The sequence below is a fragment of the Ipomoea nil genome, unplaced genomic scaffold (assembly GCF_001879475.1).
Source record: "Ipomoea nil cultivar Tokyo-kokei standard unplaced genomic scaffold, Asagao_1.1 scaffold0146, whole genome shotgun sequence".
Lineage (NCBI taxonomy): Eukaryota > Viridiplantae > Streptophyta > Magnoliopsida > Solanales > Convolvulaceae > Ipomoea > Ipomoea nil.
Window position 1 is genome coordinate 2,743,983 of NW_017616574.1, and position 15,826 is coordinate 2,759,808.

Sequence of the window (15,826 nt, forward strand, 5' to 3'; positions counted from 1 at the left end):
TACAATCAGTTAATTAACTCACTAGTTCATTGCATGCATTAGTGTGTTTTTCTCCATAATTTCAACTAAGTAATATTAGCCATTATAGTCTATAGATTTAATGCAATGTTTAAACTTAGAGCAACATGTAGATAATGATCGACTAAAATTAGTGGCTGGGCTGCCACTAGCTAGGAGGGTAAGAAAAAGATCAGGTGGCCCCAAAGTGTGGAACATGTTTATAGTATGAAAAGGTCACGAGTTTGATTTTTGCCAATTCATTTTTAGTCAAGACCATTGCACAGGATCTTTCTAGTGCATTTTGCCTCTCTTGTGTGATTTGCTGGCTATTACATAAGAGAGTGGCTAAAAGGTGTCCCCCGTCACCCAAAAAAGAAAAAGAACAAGTGCAACACCAAGTTCATCTATATATAAATACTCTGAACAAACTTCAGTAAAACTACAAAGAAACACAGTAAAATTCAATAACTATAGATATGATCCAGAAGACTAAGATATAGTAACTGCATCAATGTGGATTTACATGAGTCATCTCCACATTGGCATTAGGAATCATGTTTGTGTTCTTAGGAAAGAGGTCTCTCATTATCATAATTCTCATGAATTGTGCAGAAAAGATTCGTAGAATAAAGTTTTTCAAGCATATTTTTTTGCGAAGTATAAAAAACAGAAATATGGAAAGGGCAATAGCCTTGGAGGTCACACTCACAATAAACAGCCCGCGGAGATTATCAAGATTTAGCATCTTGAGTTGAGATTCCTCAGTGGCCTCAGGTATGAAAGATGATTGATAGTTGTTTGTAAACCATTTTTCTTCCAAGTATTTGAGCCTCCCTTCTTCTCTCATTTTGGCAATTGCTGTGGACAGCTTAGGGACTAAAGGTGAACCTTTTTGGAAAGCCTGTCAAAAAAGTTTAGGTAAGTTGCAGATATTGAACCAAGAACCAAAACAAGAAATCTCATATTGCATACATTTTTTTTTGAGTGACGAGGGAAACCAATAGTCAACCCTGTCTTGTGACCTTAGCCGGCAAAGGATTACAGGATGTAAACCAGTCTAGGTTACCCACAGCAGACCGGCTAAAACCAAGAATGCCAATAGGCCGCTCCCACGGGAAGTCAAACTTGAAACTTTATGATTATGAAGCCAACAATTTGACCAATTTGACTGGGGTTGCCCCCTCATATTGCATACTTGATACTTACAAAACCAAAACCATTCGTAATTGGTGCAGATCCAATAATTGCATACTGAGATGGATACTTAGCAAGGAAGGCCTTGAGGTAAGGAATTTCATCAACTATGGCACCGACACCTCCATTTTTACTCCCCTTGGATAAAGCTTCATGGTACTCCTCAGGGCTCAGGGGAATTATAATGTTTAAGCCTATTATCATCAAAGTTTAGGTTGTTTACAATAACTGTGAATGAAAGAGAACCAGTTTGGTAACCTATGTAATCCCCCTTTGCTAATTGAATCTGCTGAACTGTGAACAGTGAGCTTAAACTTGCAGTGTAGCTTGATGTCAATATGAAGACTATGAACAACCATACAATTACCACAAATCTTGACAAATTACTTTGCAGATTTTCTCCTGCAAAAAAAAAAAAAAAACAAAACAAAACAAAACAAAAAAAAAAAAACAAAACAAAACAAAAACAAAAACAAAAAAAAAACAAAAAAACCAAGATTTTAGATGAAGGCAGTTTGTAGCATTAACCTTGGTATTATGATCTGCTGCTTAGGGTAGAATTGCAAGTGCTAAAGATATCTTTTTGGTTTAAACAACACGATAAAAATGCTTGTATAGATAAAAGGACTTACTGTGAGCATAAACAAGAGTTGAAAATGCAAACCACAAAGTTGTTCCAATTTGCTGAGTTATTGAGCCCTGAAATTGTTCATTTGTCTTATGCTCAATAAGCCAAACAGTTGCACCCACAAATATAAACGAAATGGTGATCAGAATCCACAGATCTGCACCCATTGGCTTTAAGAAATACCACATTCCTTGTTTCTCCAGTCGCGCTACCGTCCCCACTCCAAGATCAGTGTAAGGCAAAGTGAAGTCCACTACCGAAGATCTGTCTGATGTAATAGTTGTATCGCCCACAACACCGTCAAGATTCTAAATCATCCATTCAGGTATGTCATTAGGATCAAGCCAATTCTCAAAATGAAATAACAGAATATTGTGTATGTCTCAAATACAAGGGTAACAATCCTAGAATTCCTAGAAGGGCACGGGCAATATGGAATAAATAAGTAAGCATGAAAACTAAAACCAATTTTTCTGTTAAGCATATTGAAGTTAGAAATAAAATTACCCCAATCTGGACCTGTTTTAGAATATCAGTGTAACTGCCATCAGTTCGTCCGCTAGAATTTTCAACCAAGTATGAGACAAATTCATATGGAACAGAATATTCTATGTGCTGCACGGCTTCAATGAAGACATCTACTGAAAAGCCAGTTGCGTCTACTGCACCTGTTTCATGATCAACAATTGTTCTAGTGAATTGCTTGAACCTTGCATTCACTGGAATACCAATTCTTAGCTTATGATTTCGAGTAGTACTAGATAGCCTGGGCGATATAATGGTAGAAAGCTCATGCCTTTCAACAAACAATGGGTCAATTCTTTTACAAAACCCCTCATCAAGTGTCCAAAATCCAACTCTTTTAAACCCCTTTTCTATCACATTCATTATTTCATATGTCCTGGATATCAATTTTCCATTTACAAGTTGAAACTCACCACCTAAACCTGTAAATCTACATCTTAAAATCTCTTTAAGGATTGAATCTCCATCAAGAATGCCATTTCTTGACCCTAGTTTTTCAACAGCCATAGAAAGAGCCCAAATTGCATCATATGCTCATATGCCATTCACATTCAACTCCCCTGATTTCCTTCTCCACCTCAAAGTGAAATTTTCAAGCTTACTCGAAGCTGGAATGTAGGATTTGAATCCTATAAGTCCTTGCATTGACTCAACCACTTTAACATCTAAAGAATGCAAGAAATTCATTGACTTACTGGTTAGTATCCAAACATACCCTTCACTAATCATCCCTAACCTGTTTGCATTTAGGAAAAGGAGAGAAGCCAGAGAAGGTGACAAGTGCACAATGAAAATTGATGGCTTCATTCTGATTATCTTGGCAAGTTCTTCAATGACTTCAAGATCTCTACTCAGAGGAGAAATGACACTCTTATAAATAACCCTAGCATTAGTGTGTTGGAGGGTGTTGCCAAGAAACAAAACAGAACTTCTCCCATCGTCTGTGTCCTCATAGAGTCATAGATGAGTATTACCTTCCCCCTCCGGTGCTCTATAAAAGCTGCAATACCCAGGAATTCAGTGCCTTCATCTTCTGAAATTTGAACAAAAAATGGATGACCTTTGGGGGATGGAATTGAAGAAAAAGACAAAAGCGGAACTCTTGATTTATCTGCTAGTGTGGCCAAAAATGCTGATTCACTAAACATCTCCGGCACCATTATTGCTTGCACCTTGACATTCTCCAGAAGGTCCTGAGCTGTATTGATTATTGAACAAGGATGTGTTGAGGAGGAAGTAACTGATGGAAGAAATTCATAAGGGAAAAATGCATTTGTCCCTTTTTTGCTACCGGTTTTAGGCCCTATTTGGTAAAAAATTGGTCGCCAATTTTAACTTATTTGATCACTATTAATTACTTGATTTAGTTAAAATATCAATATAAGTGTTTGGTTAATTAACTTTTAGCTTATTTAATCACTATTAATTACTTGATTTAGTTAAAATATCAATACAAGTGTTTGGTTAATTAACTTTTTACAATTTCAAAATGCTAAAATTCAAAAAGCTACTCCAAGCAACTTTTTTCAATTAACTTTTTCATAAAAGAAATTATATCAAACAGCTATCAACTAACAGCTAATTTACCAAACACTTTTCTACAACAGTTAATGTTATCAACTAGTTATACCCTCTAATTAACACAATCAGCTAACAGCTAACAGCTATCAGCTAACAACCATTTACCAAACAGGGCCTTAATCTTTTGCGGAGTATTTTCCACCGTTGTATAACAAGATTTCAATCATTTGTTTTTTATAGAGGACTAAAATTGATCATGTCATAATAATATTAATAAGACCAAAAATGAATGTTTTGATAAAAATGGATTAAAAGTGGACTGTCACCTATAAATTTAGGACCAAAAATGAAATTAACTCTTCAAACGTAGATGAGTAAAAGGGTTATGAGTTTTATGATTACTAAAGGATTTAATTACAAAAGTAGAAAAACAAACATGGTAATAGATATCAAGACCCATAATAGGGTACAAAACTCTCCAACCAAACAACATCTAAACGACTAAACTCTATTAAAATTTTACTTAATGTGTAGATACTTCAATACTTTTTAATATTTCTTCTTAAATTATAATATTTTTTAACATTGATATTTCATTTGTAAAATAAAAAATTTGAGAGCAAAATAGGGACAATCTACCGCAATTGAAAAACAAAATTTGAGAGAAAAAGGTCGTCGGTTCTCTAATTTTCAATTAAAATATAAAAACTGAAAATATTAAAACGATAACTTTTTGAAGAGTTATGAATATATATTATAACAGTAAAAAGATTAAATGTTAAAAATAAACAATTCAGAGATTCATAAAACATAAAACAAAAACAAAAACAAAAAAGACGAAAAAGATGGATGGAAATTAAACTGACCAGCAGAAAGAGCAATGGATGGATCGCCTTTAGAATCCCGAATGTGAGATGAATGCTTGTTCCATAAACACCCTTAATATTCAATTCATAAAAATCCGAAACCGCCATTTTAACGCAGCTCCCAACAGTCCTACCCATCTCCGATTCCTCGTCCAATATCATTCCGACGTTAATCTTTGCCGGCGCCAAAAATGATGCATTTTCACCAAAAACTAGAAATAAAATCAAGGAATGAATAATAATATCAGTCCTCATCCCCCGCGCGTCAAAGAATGGGAGAAGCTAGAACAACATTCAGCATTATATATATGCATGAACAGTTCTCATTTATTGACAATTTCAACTTTCAAAAGTTGGAATTGAATTGGGTGGACAATAGAGTGAAGATTGTCCATTTGTCCTAGTCAATGAGGGCAGACCAGGCTCTTCTTTATTTAAAATATTCTTCTCAAAAGGTCGAATTCCCAACCGCAATCCACCAAGACATCCAAGAGTCTGTTATGTTCTTTGTTTAAAAGATAACAGTATAAATGGCAAACTTTCAAATAATCTCTAAATTTAAGGTATTATGTTAGCCACGTCGAAGTGATTTGTTCCCTTCAAACATTTCAGGTCTTGAGTTTTCAAGGTCTTTTTTTTTTTTTTTTTTTTTTTTTTTTTTTTTTTTTCACAGAAGTTACTGCGCAATTCACCAATAAATAAGCAGGCCAGCAACGAATACTTCAATCTTTATAATTATTATATATATATATATATATATATATATATATATAAAATCATAAGTCTAACATATTGACTAGATATATCAAAGTCTTTGTAAAGAGCCAAGTCAATCTTGGCTTCAGCCAAGATTAATTGAGTTGACTCGTTTTTGTTGGTTGACGACTGAGGACGGAAATCTACAATCATCACTATGGTAAATTAGTTTAAATTGTTTATAGTTGATTGACTCTCTTCCATCTTTTCTTGTGAACATTCTTCGTTATGATTCAATGAATTAATACTTCGTTCTAAAAAAAAATTAACTAAAAAATAATATACATTAAGTAAACAAACCTAAGAGCATCCACATTAGTTGGGGAGATTTGGGGAGATAATGTAAGAGTGATTAGGAAAGAGAAGGTGGGAGGGGATAGAAAAAAAAAAAAAAGAAAAAAAAAATAACAAAACAAAAATTGAAAAAAAAAATAATAAAAACCTGTCGCTCTACACGGGCGCGTGCAATCCCGTGTAGACAATGGCTGTGCGCAAACGCGCACAACCAGTGTTCTTTCTTTTTTTTTTTTTTTTTTCTGACATTATGCTTGAATTTGCTGAACAATTATTTTCACAAATAATTCCACCCCACATTTGTTATTATCCCCACCCAAAATAATTCATCTGACATTATCTCCATAATATCCACTGATGTGGATGCTCTAAGTTATCCATAGCTTAGATTTATTTAATACACACATTTAGATAATTGTTGCAGTTTCCTTCGTATATATCACTCAAAAAGAAAAAGTTAATATGCATTGAGTTCCCATTTTGTCCTAACACTATGCATATTAAAAAATAATATACTTATTTTTATTTTTAGACGTCGACTAGTATTATTATATTAAAAATATTCTTACTAGATAATTTTATATTAAGATATGATTTTTAAATAATAATAATAATAATAATAATAATAATAATAATAATAATAATAATAATAATTCATGCTTTCAAAAAAAAAAATGAATAAAGGTCAAATAGTCCATCGAACTGTACGCAATAATACAATTAGATCACTCAACTTAAAAAACTTACAATTAAGTCACTCAACTGACCAATTTCATGCAATTAGTCTAATTTAAAAATTTTTCAGGTTCCTAACAGCTCACCTCAATTTTAAAATATTTTTAAAAAATAATTATTTAAAAATAATAATAATAATAAACAAACAAATAAATAAATAATTTTTTAAAAAGGATTTAAAAATAATTATTTAATTTAAAAAAAAAAAAAAACTTAGTCTTGGTCCCCTCTCCGGACTCCGGCGAATTGCTATGTCGATGGCGGCTGGACAGTAGCTTCGTCCTCCAGCAGCGGTGGTTCCCCTTCTCTGGCGTACTCCATGCAGAGCGCGAGCAACAGTGGCGATGGCAGCCACCTTCGTCGACCAACTGCAGCAGATCGGCGGCGGAGCGAAGTAACTAGCAACAGCAGCAACAGATCCGGCGACTCTCGTTGACCGGCGATGTAACACCCCGTGTGACGGCCTTCAATCCCGGATTAATTATTAAATTAATCCCGTTAATAATAATTAAATATGATTTAATTCGGTTAGGTTTCCTTTAATTAATTAATAAAGGTCCACCATGAACCGTGGACCCTTGCCTAAATTAAAGTCCTAAGCCTATTAGGAATAAAGAAAGTAAACCATTTACTATTCAGATTCTAATTAGGAATCCTAGACCTAGTTATCTATTAGGAATAAAGGAAGTATGCCTTTTACTATTCAGACTACGATTAGGATTCCCTTTAATTAATTAATATGGTCCACTATGGACCATGGACCCTTATCCCTAAACCCAATCCTTAGTTCCAAAAGGAATAGAATTAGCAAGCCTATAATATTAGTTCCTAACCAGGACTCCTAAATATATAAATAGGGGACTTAAGAGGCACCTAGAACCCCCCACCACAATAAACGTTCCACCACCCCAAAGTGCTCCAAGAATCCCCTTAGAAGAAATCAAGAAAGCAAGAAAGCTTAAAGAAAGACCCTTCATAGCCAAGGAATTAATTAAGGCTAAGAGGTAACCCATGTCTCAACAAAACCTATTTTCATAGCTATGATTTCCCCTTAGGGTTTCCCCCATATGATTGTAAATGGCGAATTACTATGAGTATTATTGATGTTGATTTAATGATTCCATGGGGGATCTTGATAATCTTGATATTGGGAGTTTCTTGATAATTGTGATGTTCTTGATGATTAATTGGGATTCTTGATGATTACGTGTTGTTCTTGATGATTATGATGTTCTTGATGATTAATTGGTATCCTTGATGATTATGTGTTGTTCCTACCGAATCTTGCAATTAGAAGACGAATCGTATTCTTGTTGATATAAAAGTAATTAGAACCCTAGGTTGTACCGTATGCTTTGATTGTTGGATTATCGGGTGGGAAATCGCATGTTTGGGTGTTGATTATGTTTAGAAAAGCATGTTAGGTTATGTGCCGTTCGTTTATCGTATTTGATCCGTTAATTGTCTATGTGTTGTCGTTAATTACGTTGGAAAGTGACTAAGCATGGTTTCGGGTTCCACAACGGTTCCCGGGACGAAAAGTGGTGAAAAGAGTCAGTGGGGGGTAGGGGACCCGCCACCTACCCGCGGCATTCTCGGGCAGCTCCGGCAGCGGGCAGCCGGCGGGCGGGCAGCTGCCCGCCGGGCACCCGCTGCCCGGAACAGTGGCAGCCGGCGGGTGGACCCCCACCCACCGGCTACCCGCTGGAAATCACACTACCTCGGGCTCCCGGTTTCCTCGTTTGATGTTTCCCCGATCCCCGTGGTGTCCCAACGGACCCCGTTTGTCGTGCCTGTGTCTAGTTTGATGTTTCGGGTACCGTTCGTAGGTTTATGAGTCTGTTATATCGCATGCTAGATGAATTGGTATCCCGTTGACCTAGGTGAAGGAAGTATGAACCCCTTAGGACTATTCTTAGTATGTGATGGATCACGCATAGGTTTGTTATACGCTTTATCCCCCTTCCCAATGTGTAACGTGGGTTGCATGTGCTTGCTATGTGTTATGTGTGCGTGCTACCCCAATTCGGTTGCGATCAGATTGGTTATCCTGAGCTGCGGTTCAGAAGCTGGCTGCGGTCAGATTGGTATTCCTGGCTGCGGTCAGATGACATTCTCTTGGGCTGCAGTCCACCGTTTGGTTGCGATCAAACGTTTCTATACGAGCTGCGGTTCGTCCTTTATCCTGGCTGCGGTCAGATGACACTCTCTTGGGCTGCGGTCCACTGTTTGGTTGCGATCAAACATTATGATGAGCTGTGGTTCATCGGTCGGTTGCGATCGACCTCCCCGTGTTGCGATGCGGGGCATGGTGCTGCGGGGCTGTGTCAGAGCTATATGCGCTGACCCTCATGTATGGGCATGCGATCGGTCCTGTGGCGCCAACAATGTGCGTTATGTGTGTGATATGGACGAGTTGTGATTACGAGTGTCTTGGGGGATGTGACTATGGGATTTATATTGGGGATTGTTCATGTTGGGTTATGATCATTGTTTATGCCTTGCCTTATCTGCCTTATGTGTTGTGAACTGCATATGCTCGTTATAACTGTTGCTTGCGTCTGGCCTTATCTGTCGAGTCATTCCCGGTTTTTAAAGCTAGAGTTCGTAGGATATATCTTCATGCTCAAAATAGTTTTCGTATATCTATATATATCTCTATATGTATTGTATTTCAACGCGTTGGAGTGAGTTACCAGCATCTCTCGCTGAACAGATATATTTGGCTTTCAGGCACAGAAGATTAAGTCACTGGAGTGCGCTAGAACTTAGAAATAGATAGTTTCCCTTTTGGCCTGCGTGCCACGTTTACGTATTTACGTTTTGAGGATATTAGTTAGTTAGCCTGTGCACTTGGGTTCTCTAGCCCAGGTGTGGCATAACACCCCGAACGCTTGTATTTATATCTTGGGATTTAATAAGATTCTACCTTTATTATAAGTTTTAAATGTCTTGAAAATCTGGGGTGTTACAGGCGAGACTTCCCCTCGGGCGAGCAGATCAACAGCAGATCAACGCAGTGTCACACCCCCGGTTAGTAATACCAGAAGAAAAAGGGATGGTGGAAGTGCAGACATCTCATGAGCTAAAGAGGGAAAGAAACAAAGCTGTTTTACTAATCCTCAGCAGGTAAATGACGTCGCATGAAGGGGGAAATTGAGAGCCGTTGGGCATTAAGTGGAACGACACCGTTTCGAAGGAGGGTAACGACTAAGCATCAGACGACTGCGTTTTGATCCGGGCCGGGCTAGGGAAAGCTGGCAGTAAGGAATCCGGAAGTTTGTTAGAAACTTTTTGTTTTATTAGATTATCTTATCTTATATATTTAGTTGTATATTTTTTCAGACATCTTATGCTTTTGTTGAATTGAAATCTGGAAATCTAATTTCCTTTCCTTCCTCTAGACCTCTTTCTTCTTCTCTTCTCTACCTATTTCTTCTTCTCTTCTCTATCTCTATCTGTTTCTTCTTTTATTTCTCTACCTCTGCTTCTGTGTATTTGGTTCTTAATCTCAGGGTTGTGACATTTGGTATCAGAGCCCATCTTGGGAGCTCTAACTACGGTAAAGGACCGGGTGAGCAGACTTGGGGTTAGGGTTTTTGAGCAAGACAATAGCCTGATAACTAGTCAGCAAGATGAAGGATTCCATTCAGAATTTTAAGGAATTAATGGAGGCATGGAAAGTTGAGATTTTCGAGGAGTTAAGGTTACACCACGGGTATATCATTCTTGCTTATGTTCCTTCTTCAGCTCATGGTAGAAGCGTTAGTTCAGCTCCGTCGATTCCGGCGGCTGAAGAAGTTGGGGATCCCGCCAGTGAATCGGAAGGGGAGAAGCTGAACTCACGTATTGGGGTGTTGCCGGATATGATGAAGAAAGCCAAGGGCGGTGGTCTGGACGAGGCTGAGACGTTCATCTGCTGGAATCCTTCTTCAGTTCATCACCAACCTGCTTCTCCAGTGATGAATCTAGTAGAGAGAAGCTCCACAGTGCAGATACCTTCAATGGCTTCCCAGCAGAATAAGTTGTTCCCACCCTCTGTGCAACTTGAAGCCGGCAGATGTGACAGATCTGCTCCATTGATTCCAGCGGCTGAAGAAATTAGAGACCTCGCCGGTGAATCGGAAGGGGAGAAGCTGAACCCAGGTGTTGAGATTATTGAAGCTGCCAAAACAGCAGCAAAAAGCAGTTCTGATGTGAAGAATGCAGTTGCGGAGTCTGAATCTTCCAACGAGAATGAAACTGAAGCATCGGCAGTTGAGGTTGAGGTAATTGAAAATGCTATTCCTTGCTTAGTTGATAATGGCATGATTAATGATAGTTCACCTCCTCTTGATGAATTGGAGGAACTTAGTGATGTCAATGAAGGAATTGATGTTGAATTTACTGCTAAAAATGAAGAAGTACACTTAGTTGCAATGCCAAGTAAACAGAAGAAATTTCCCCATTTCTAGTGTTTCTCTATGCCGCGTGGGTTATATGGTTCATGTTTGGGAATGCTAAATATGAGGTGTTTATCTACTGTGTTTAATCTTGATATGCCTGACACCACATATGTAAGAGTATATGAAACAAGGATGGATCTTCTTAGGGCAGTGATTGTTGGACCTCAGGGCACTCCTTATCATGATGGTCTTTTCATTTTTGATGTCCTGCTTCCTTCCACATACCCAAATACACCACCAGTGGTTTACTATTATTCCGGTGGCCTGAGACTGAATCCTAATCTATACGAGTGTGGTAAAGTCTGCCTCAGCTTTTTGAACACTTGGACTGGTAAGGATACTGAAAAGTGGCAGCCGAATACATCAACCATACTGCAAGTGTTGGTTTCTATACAAGGGTTAATTCTGAATGAAAATCCTTCTCAACACCTCATTAGCTTGGAGTCTGAGTGGAGTGATCACAAGTACCATCTGATTTCCATTGTTAAGCTTGAGGTAATGGATTATGTTGATTCTTATTTAGTTCCTAATGACACACCTAAGAGTAATCTACTATCTCTTGAAGAAATTAATGTTAGAATTACGGCTAAAAATATGGGTATGCATGTGGTGATGAACTATGATGAAAGTGTTGGGGTGGAATATGTGATTTTAGGTGGGAAATTTTCAGGACTGAATATTGAATATGCATCTAATGATGGAATAGTTTTAACTACCTTGAGAGGAGTGGTGAGAGTTGTGGAACCATATTACTTCAATGTCAATCATAAAATACCATGGTGGAGTGAATTTCCATTTGTTCCGGGAGGAATGCTAAAATTATAAGTTTCTTGTTGCTGCAAGTTTAAACTATTATTGCTTGTGTTGCTGTAATGTTATTTGTTTGACTTGGTATGAGGGAGATGAAAGGGGTGATAAAAGCTCAATGAATTGGGAGAGTATTTGACTGCAATTGTGGGTATAATTTGTGCTCTGTTGGGGTTGATTCATGTGAAGGGATGGCATAGGAACTTTAATTTTTCATTGAGAAGTACACTTACTGTTTTCAAATTGTTGTGCTTTGGCTGCCATCCTAGAAGGTCTTCTAGTAGTTATCAGTTATCACATTATGCTAGGGCTCTTGGTACGTTAAAAAGCTTGGCAGTGGTCTGTAAGAATGGAAGAATTCGGTGGGTAAAAAGATGGGACTACAAATGTCAGTAAAGGAGTAATATACCATATTTTCCTATCATACATCAGATGCTGTACACTGGAGATAGAGATGCAGCCACAATGAGTTGGGAATTATTATTATGGGCAAGGCCCCAATGAAGCCACACAGAATTCGGATGACACATGCTCTTCTTGCACATTATGGACTTCTACAGCATATCCCTAATATTATTCTGGTGACCAGATAGTAGACTGATCTGAGCTGAATTATCCTTGGAGGCATAAGGAGGGTTCACCTAACTTGGTGGACCTCTGATCTATTGAAATCTGAGCAGAAGTGAATGGAAAAGAAAGTGGAATGGAATGTGATCTGCATCTGGGGAGTCTGATCGGCAGAGCTACGGAATGGGAAGGCATGTGAATGAAGCCTTGAGTGCAGCAACAAAATGAAACTTTTAAAGTGGAGTTTTGATGTTGCCATAGAGTGGATCCTTCCATGGGAGATGACACTTTATGTAGTTGTGTTAAGAAAGAAGAATTGCAGATTCTACTGACCAGAGGTTGCAGCTAAAACTTTCTGAGGCTTGATTGAGTGGAACTTTAATTGAAGGCCTTTTAATGGAATTAATATAAACTGAAAGGGGTGAATGCTGTAAATGCTACACAGATCTTGGTAGATGCAGTACCACTCTCGGAGCTACATATCTGCAATTCTTTGTTGCTGTGAGAAGCTGGGCTGGGCAGCAAATCAGAGGAATACACTCATGGTGGCTGAGATATGGTTATGGATGGGCTTGAATGTCTCTTATTTGCATAAACAAATTTGGGTTTATGTAGAAGGGGTCCATGATGCTTTATGGTCTTATGGCCAATTTTGCTCAATATAGCAGCAGAATAATAATGCAAGAATTCCCCAAAGTCTGAGTTGGTGCTACTGTGTAGATTCGAGGGTTATTCAAGCTGGCCAAATGTGTGCTGGATCTGTTGAAATGGAATTAAGTCCCAAAGCTGAGCGGAGTGGTCCCTTCCGAATCTTCCACAGTTCCATCAGGCATTTGAATGATCTTATCCCTAATAAGAGGGGGTGCGAAGCTGTTACTAATACTAGCTGTCATGAACTGAAGAATGGGATCAATTGCATTAATTCACATAGAAGACAAATGCTCTGCCCACATATTCCTCATGGAGAATGCTAGAGCAGAAGGGCAATATATATGTTTCACTCATAATTATTCAATATCTGAACTAATTGCTCAACTAAGTCAAGCATATCTGGTTCCCACTACACACATGAAAAAGCATGACTCACAAACCCCCCAGTGATTTCATAAAAAATTAAGGGATTTGGGTTATTCTTTAAGTATAGTGTCCAAGACATAATACATGACACTCTTCGGAGCTGCAAAACAGCAAAGCTTTTTATCACTCAATAGTGATGAAAAAGGATGGTGAAAGAAACAATGCAGCTGAAGTGAAATTTTGGTGCAGTGGGCAAACTTGCCTAGGGAGGCAGCCACATGGGAAAATTTTCACCACATTAAGCAACAATTTCACAGCTTTGATCCTTGGGGACAAGGATCCATTGAAGGGGAAGGTAATGTCACACCCCCGGTTAGTAATACCAGAAGAAAAAGGGATGGTGGAAGTGCAGACATCTCATGAGCTAAAGAGGGAAAGAAACAAAGCTGTTTTACTAATCCTCAGCAGGTAAACGACGTCGCATGAAGGGGGAGGTACGACACCGTTTCGAAGGAGGGTAACGACTAAGCATCAGACGACTGCGTTTTGATCCGGGCCGGGCTAGAGAAAGCTGGCAGCAAGGAATCCGGAAGTTTGTTAGAAATTTTTTGTTTTATTAGATTATCTTATCTTATATATTTAGTTGTATATTTTTTCAGACATCTTATGCTTTTGTTGAATTGAAATCTGGAAATCTAATTTCCTTTCCTTCCTCTAGACCTCTTTCTTCTTCTCTTCTCTACCTATTTCTTCTTCTCTTCTCTATCTCTATCTGTTTCTTCTTCTATTTCTCTACCTCTGCTTCTGTGTATTTGGTTCTTAATCTCAGGGTTGTGACACGCAGGCGACCGGCGGCGGTGGCTCTCCCTCTCTTCGACGGCGGCTGGAGCTATGGCGGATGGCAGCAGTCCAGTGACCTTCTCCGGCGTAGCTATTTTCCCCGGCAGCAAGAAGCAGCAGCGGCTTCCTACTCTGGCGAGGCAGCTGGTTGGCGAAACTTTCCAGCAGGCAGACGGCGGCGCGGTTGGATCTTTTCCAGAGAGGAGACGAAGACTAAGTTTTATTTTTAATATTTTAAAGAGTTAATTACCGAAATGGTCCATTGACTATAGCGAAATTACCAATTTGGTCATTGACTATTTTTTTTACCAATTAAGTCTCTCAACTTTAAAAATCTTAACCAATTTGGTCATCCGTTTGTTTGACCGTTAGTCAACAGTTAACTTGGGACCAAATTGGTAATTCGCTATAGTCAAGGGACTATTTTGGTAATTAACTTAAAGGGTGGGCAATTTGGTTAAATTTTCTCGAACCGAACTATACCAAACTAGTTAGATTCGGTAATATACCAAACAACCGAACGGTAATAGATTCTTGTATACCGAACGGTTCGGTAAAAACTCGAACCGAACTGAATTGTTCGGAAAAGACCGAACCGAACCGAATATCGTTTGAAATTTGGATTGCTATTTGGTTATATATTATTAGACTTTGGATATGGACTATGTAAACACCATAACACATAATATAGAACTTTTGATAACAAACCATAAGGAAATCAAAACATTTACGAGAGATACCCGTGAAAATATGAGCTGAATGGCAGAGCAAGCAGCAAGGGACTTGGATTTACTTTTTATTTATTTATTTATTATTATTATTATTATTATTATTATTATTATTATTATTATTATTATTATTATTATTATATTTAAAAAAAAATCAAACGGTATTCGGTTCAGTTCAATTTTTTACCGAACAATTCGGATCGGTTCGGATCAGTTTTTTATCGAACCGTTCGGTATATAAGAATCCAATACCGTTCGGTTGTTCGATATATTACCGAACCAAACTAGTTGGTTCGGTTCGGTACGGTTCGATTCGAGAAAACTAAACTGAATTGCCCACCCCTAAAGTTAATTACCAAAATGGTTCCTTGACTATAGCGAAATTACCAATTTGGTCCCAAGTTAACGGTTGACTAACGGTCAAACAAACGGAGGACCAAATTGGTTAAAATTTTTAAAGTTGATAGACTTAATTGGTTAAAAAAAAAAGTCAAGGACCAAATTGGTAATTTCGCTATAGTCAAGGGACCATTTTAGTAACTAACTCTATTTTAAATAATTAGTTTTAAAAATATTTTAAAGTTGGTGTTTGAAACTTGAAAAACCTACAAATTATATTAATTGTATGAAATTAGTTAGTTGAGGGTATTCAATATTTTCTCTCTCTAGGAAAATCTAGGGTTTCCTACCGCTTAGGTTTCTCTTTACGGCACACTCACCGGTTTCTAGCTTCCGATTGTCCGAAAACAATCGCACGGCGACGTACGATTAACTACTGATGGCGTCGACACAGGCGAATGATGAGGTTGCAGATATAACGGAGCGATGGGGCGACATGGCCTTGGAGGAGGATGCGTTTACCTTTGAGCCGGGACCGGACGAGACAGTAACGGAGTCGGCCGA

At 38.1% G+C, this 15,826-nt stretch overlaps 2 protein-coding genes across 2 annotated transcripts; one reads left to right on the plus strand and one right to left on the minus strand.

Annotated features, from left to right (window-relative positions):
• Positions 1 to 448: 448 nt before the first annotated feature.
• On the minus strand, positions 449 to 4,781 carry LOC109173340 (glutamate receptor 2.8-like). Its single transcript, XM_019322582.1, has 5 exons — positions 4,735 to 4,781; positions 2,330 to 3,545; positions 1,827 to 2,130; positions 1,207 to 1,596; positions 449 to 901 (listed from the first exon to the last, which is right to left on the minus strand). Exons 2-4 carry the CDS (start codon positions 2,852 to 2,854, stop codon positions 1,358 to 1,360), a joined length of 1,068 nt encoding a protein of 355 aa, XP_019178127.1. The 5' UTR covers positions 2,855 to 3,545; positions 4,735 to 4,781; the 3' UTR covers positions 449 to 901; positions 1,207 to 1,357.
• A 6,315-nt stretch (positions 4,782 to 11,096) lies between these two features.
• Positions 11,097 to 13,312, plus strand: LOC109174172. The gene is made up of 3 exons (XM_019323437.1): positions 11,097 to 11,693; positions 12,800 to 12,916; positions 13,004 to 13,312. Exons 1-3 carry the CDS (start codon positions 11,097 to 11,099, stop codon positions 13,310 to 13,312), a joined length of 1,023 nt encoding a protein of 340 aa, XP_019178982.1.
• Positions 13,313 to 15,826: the final 2,514 nt, after the last annotated feature.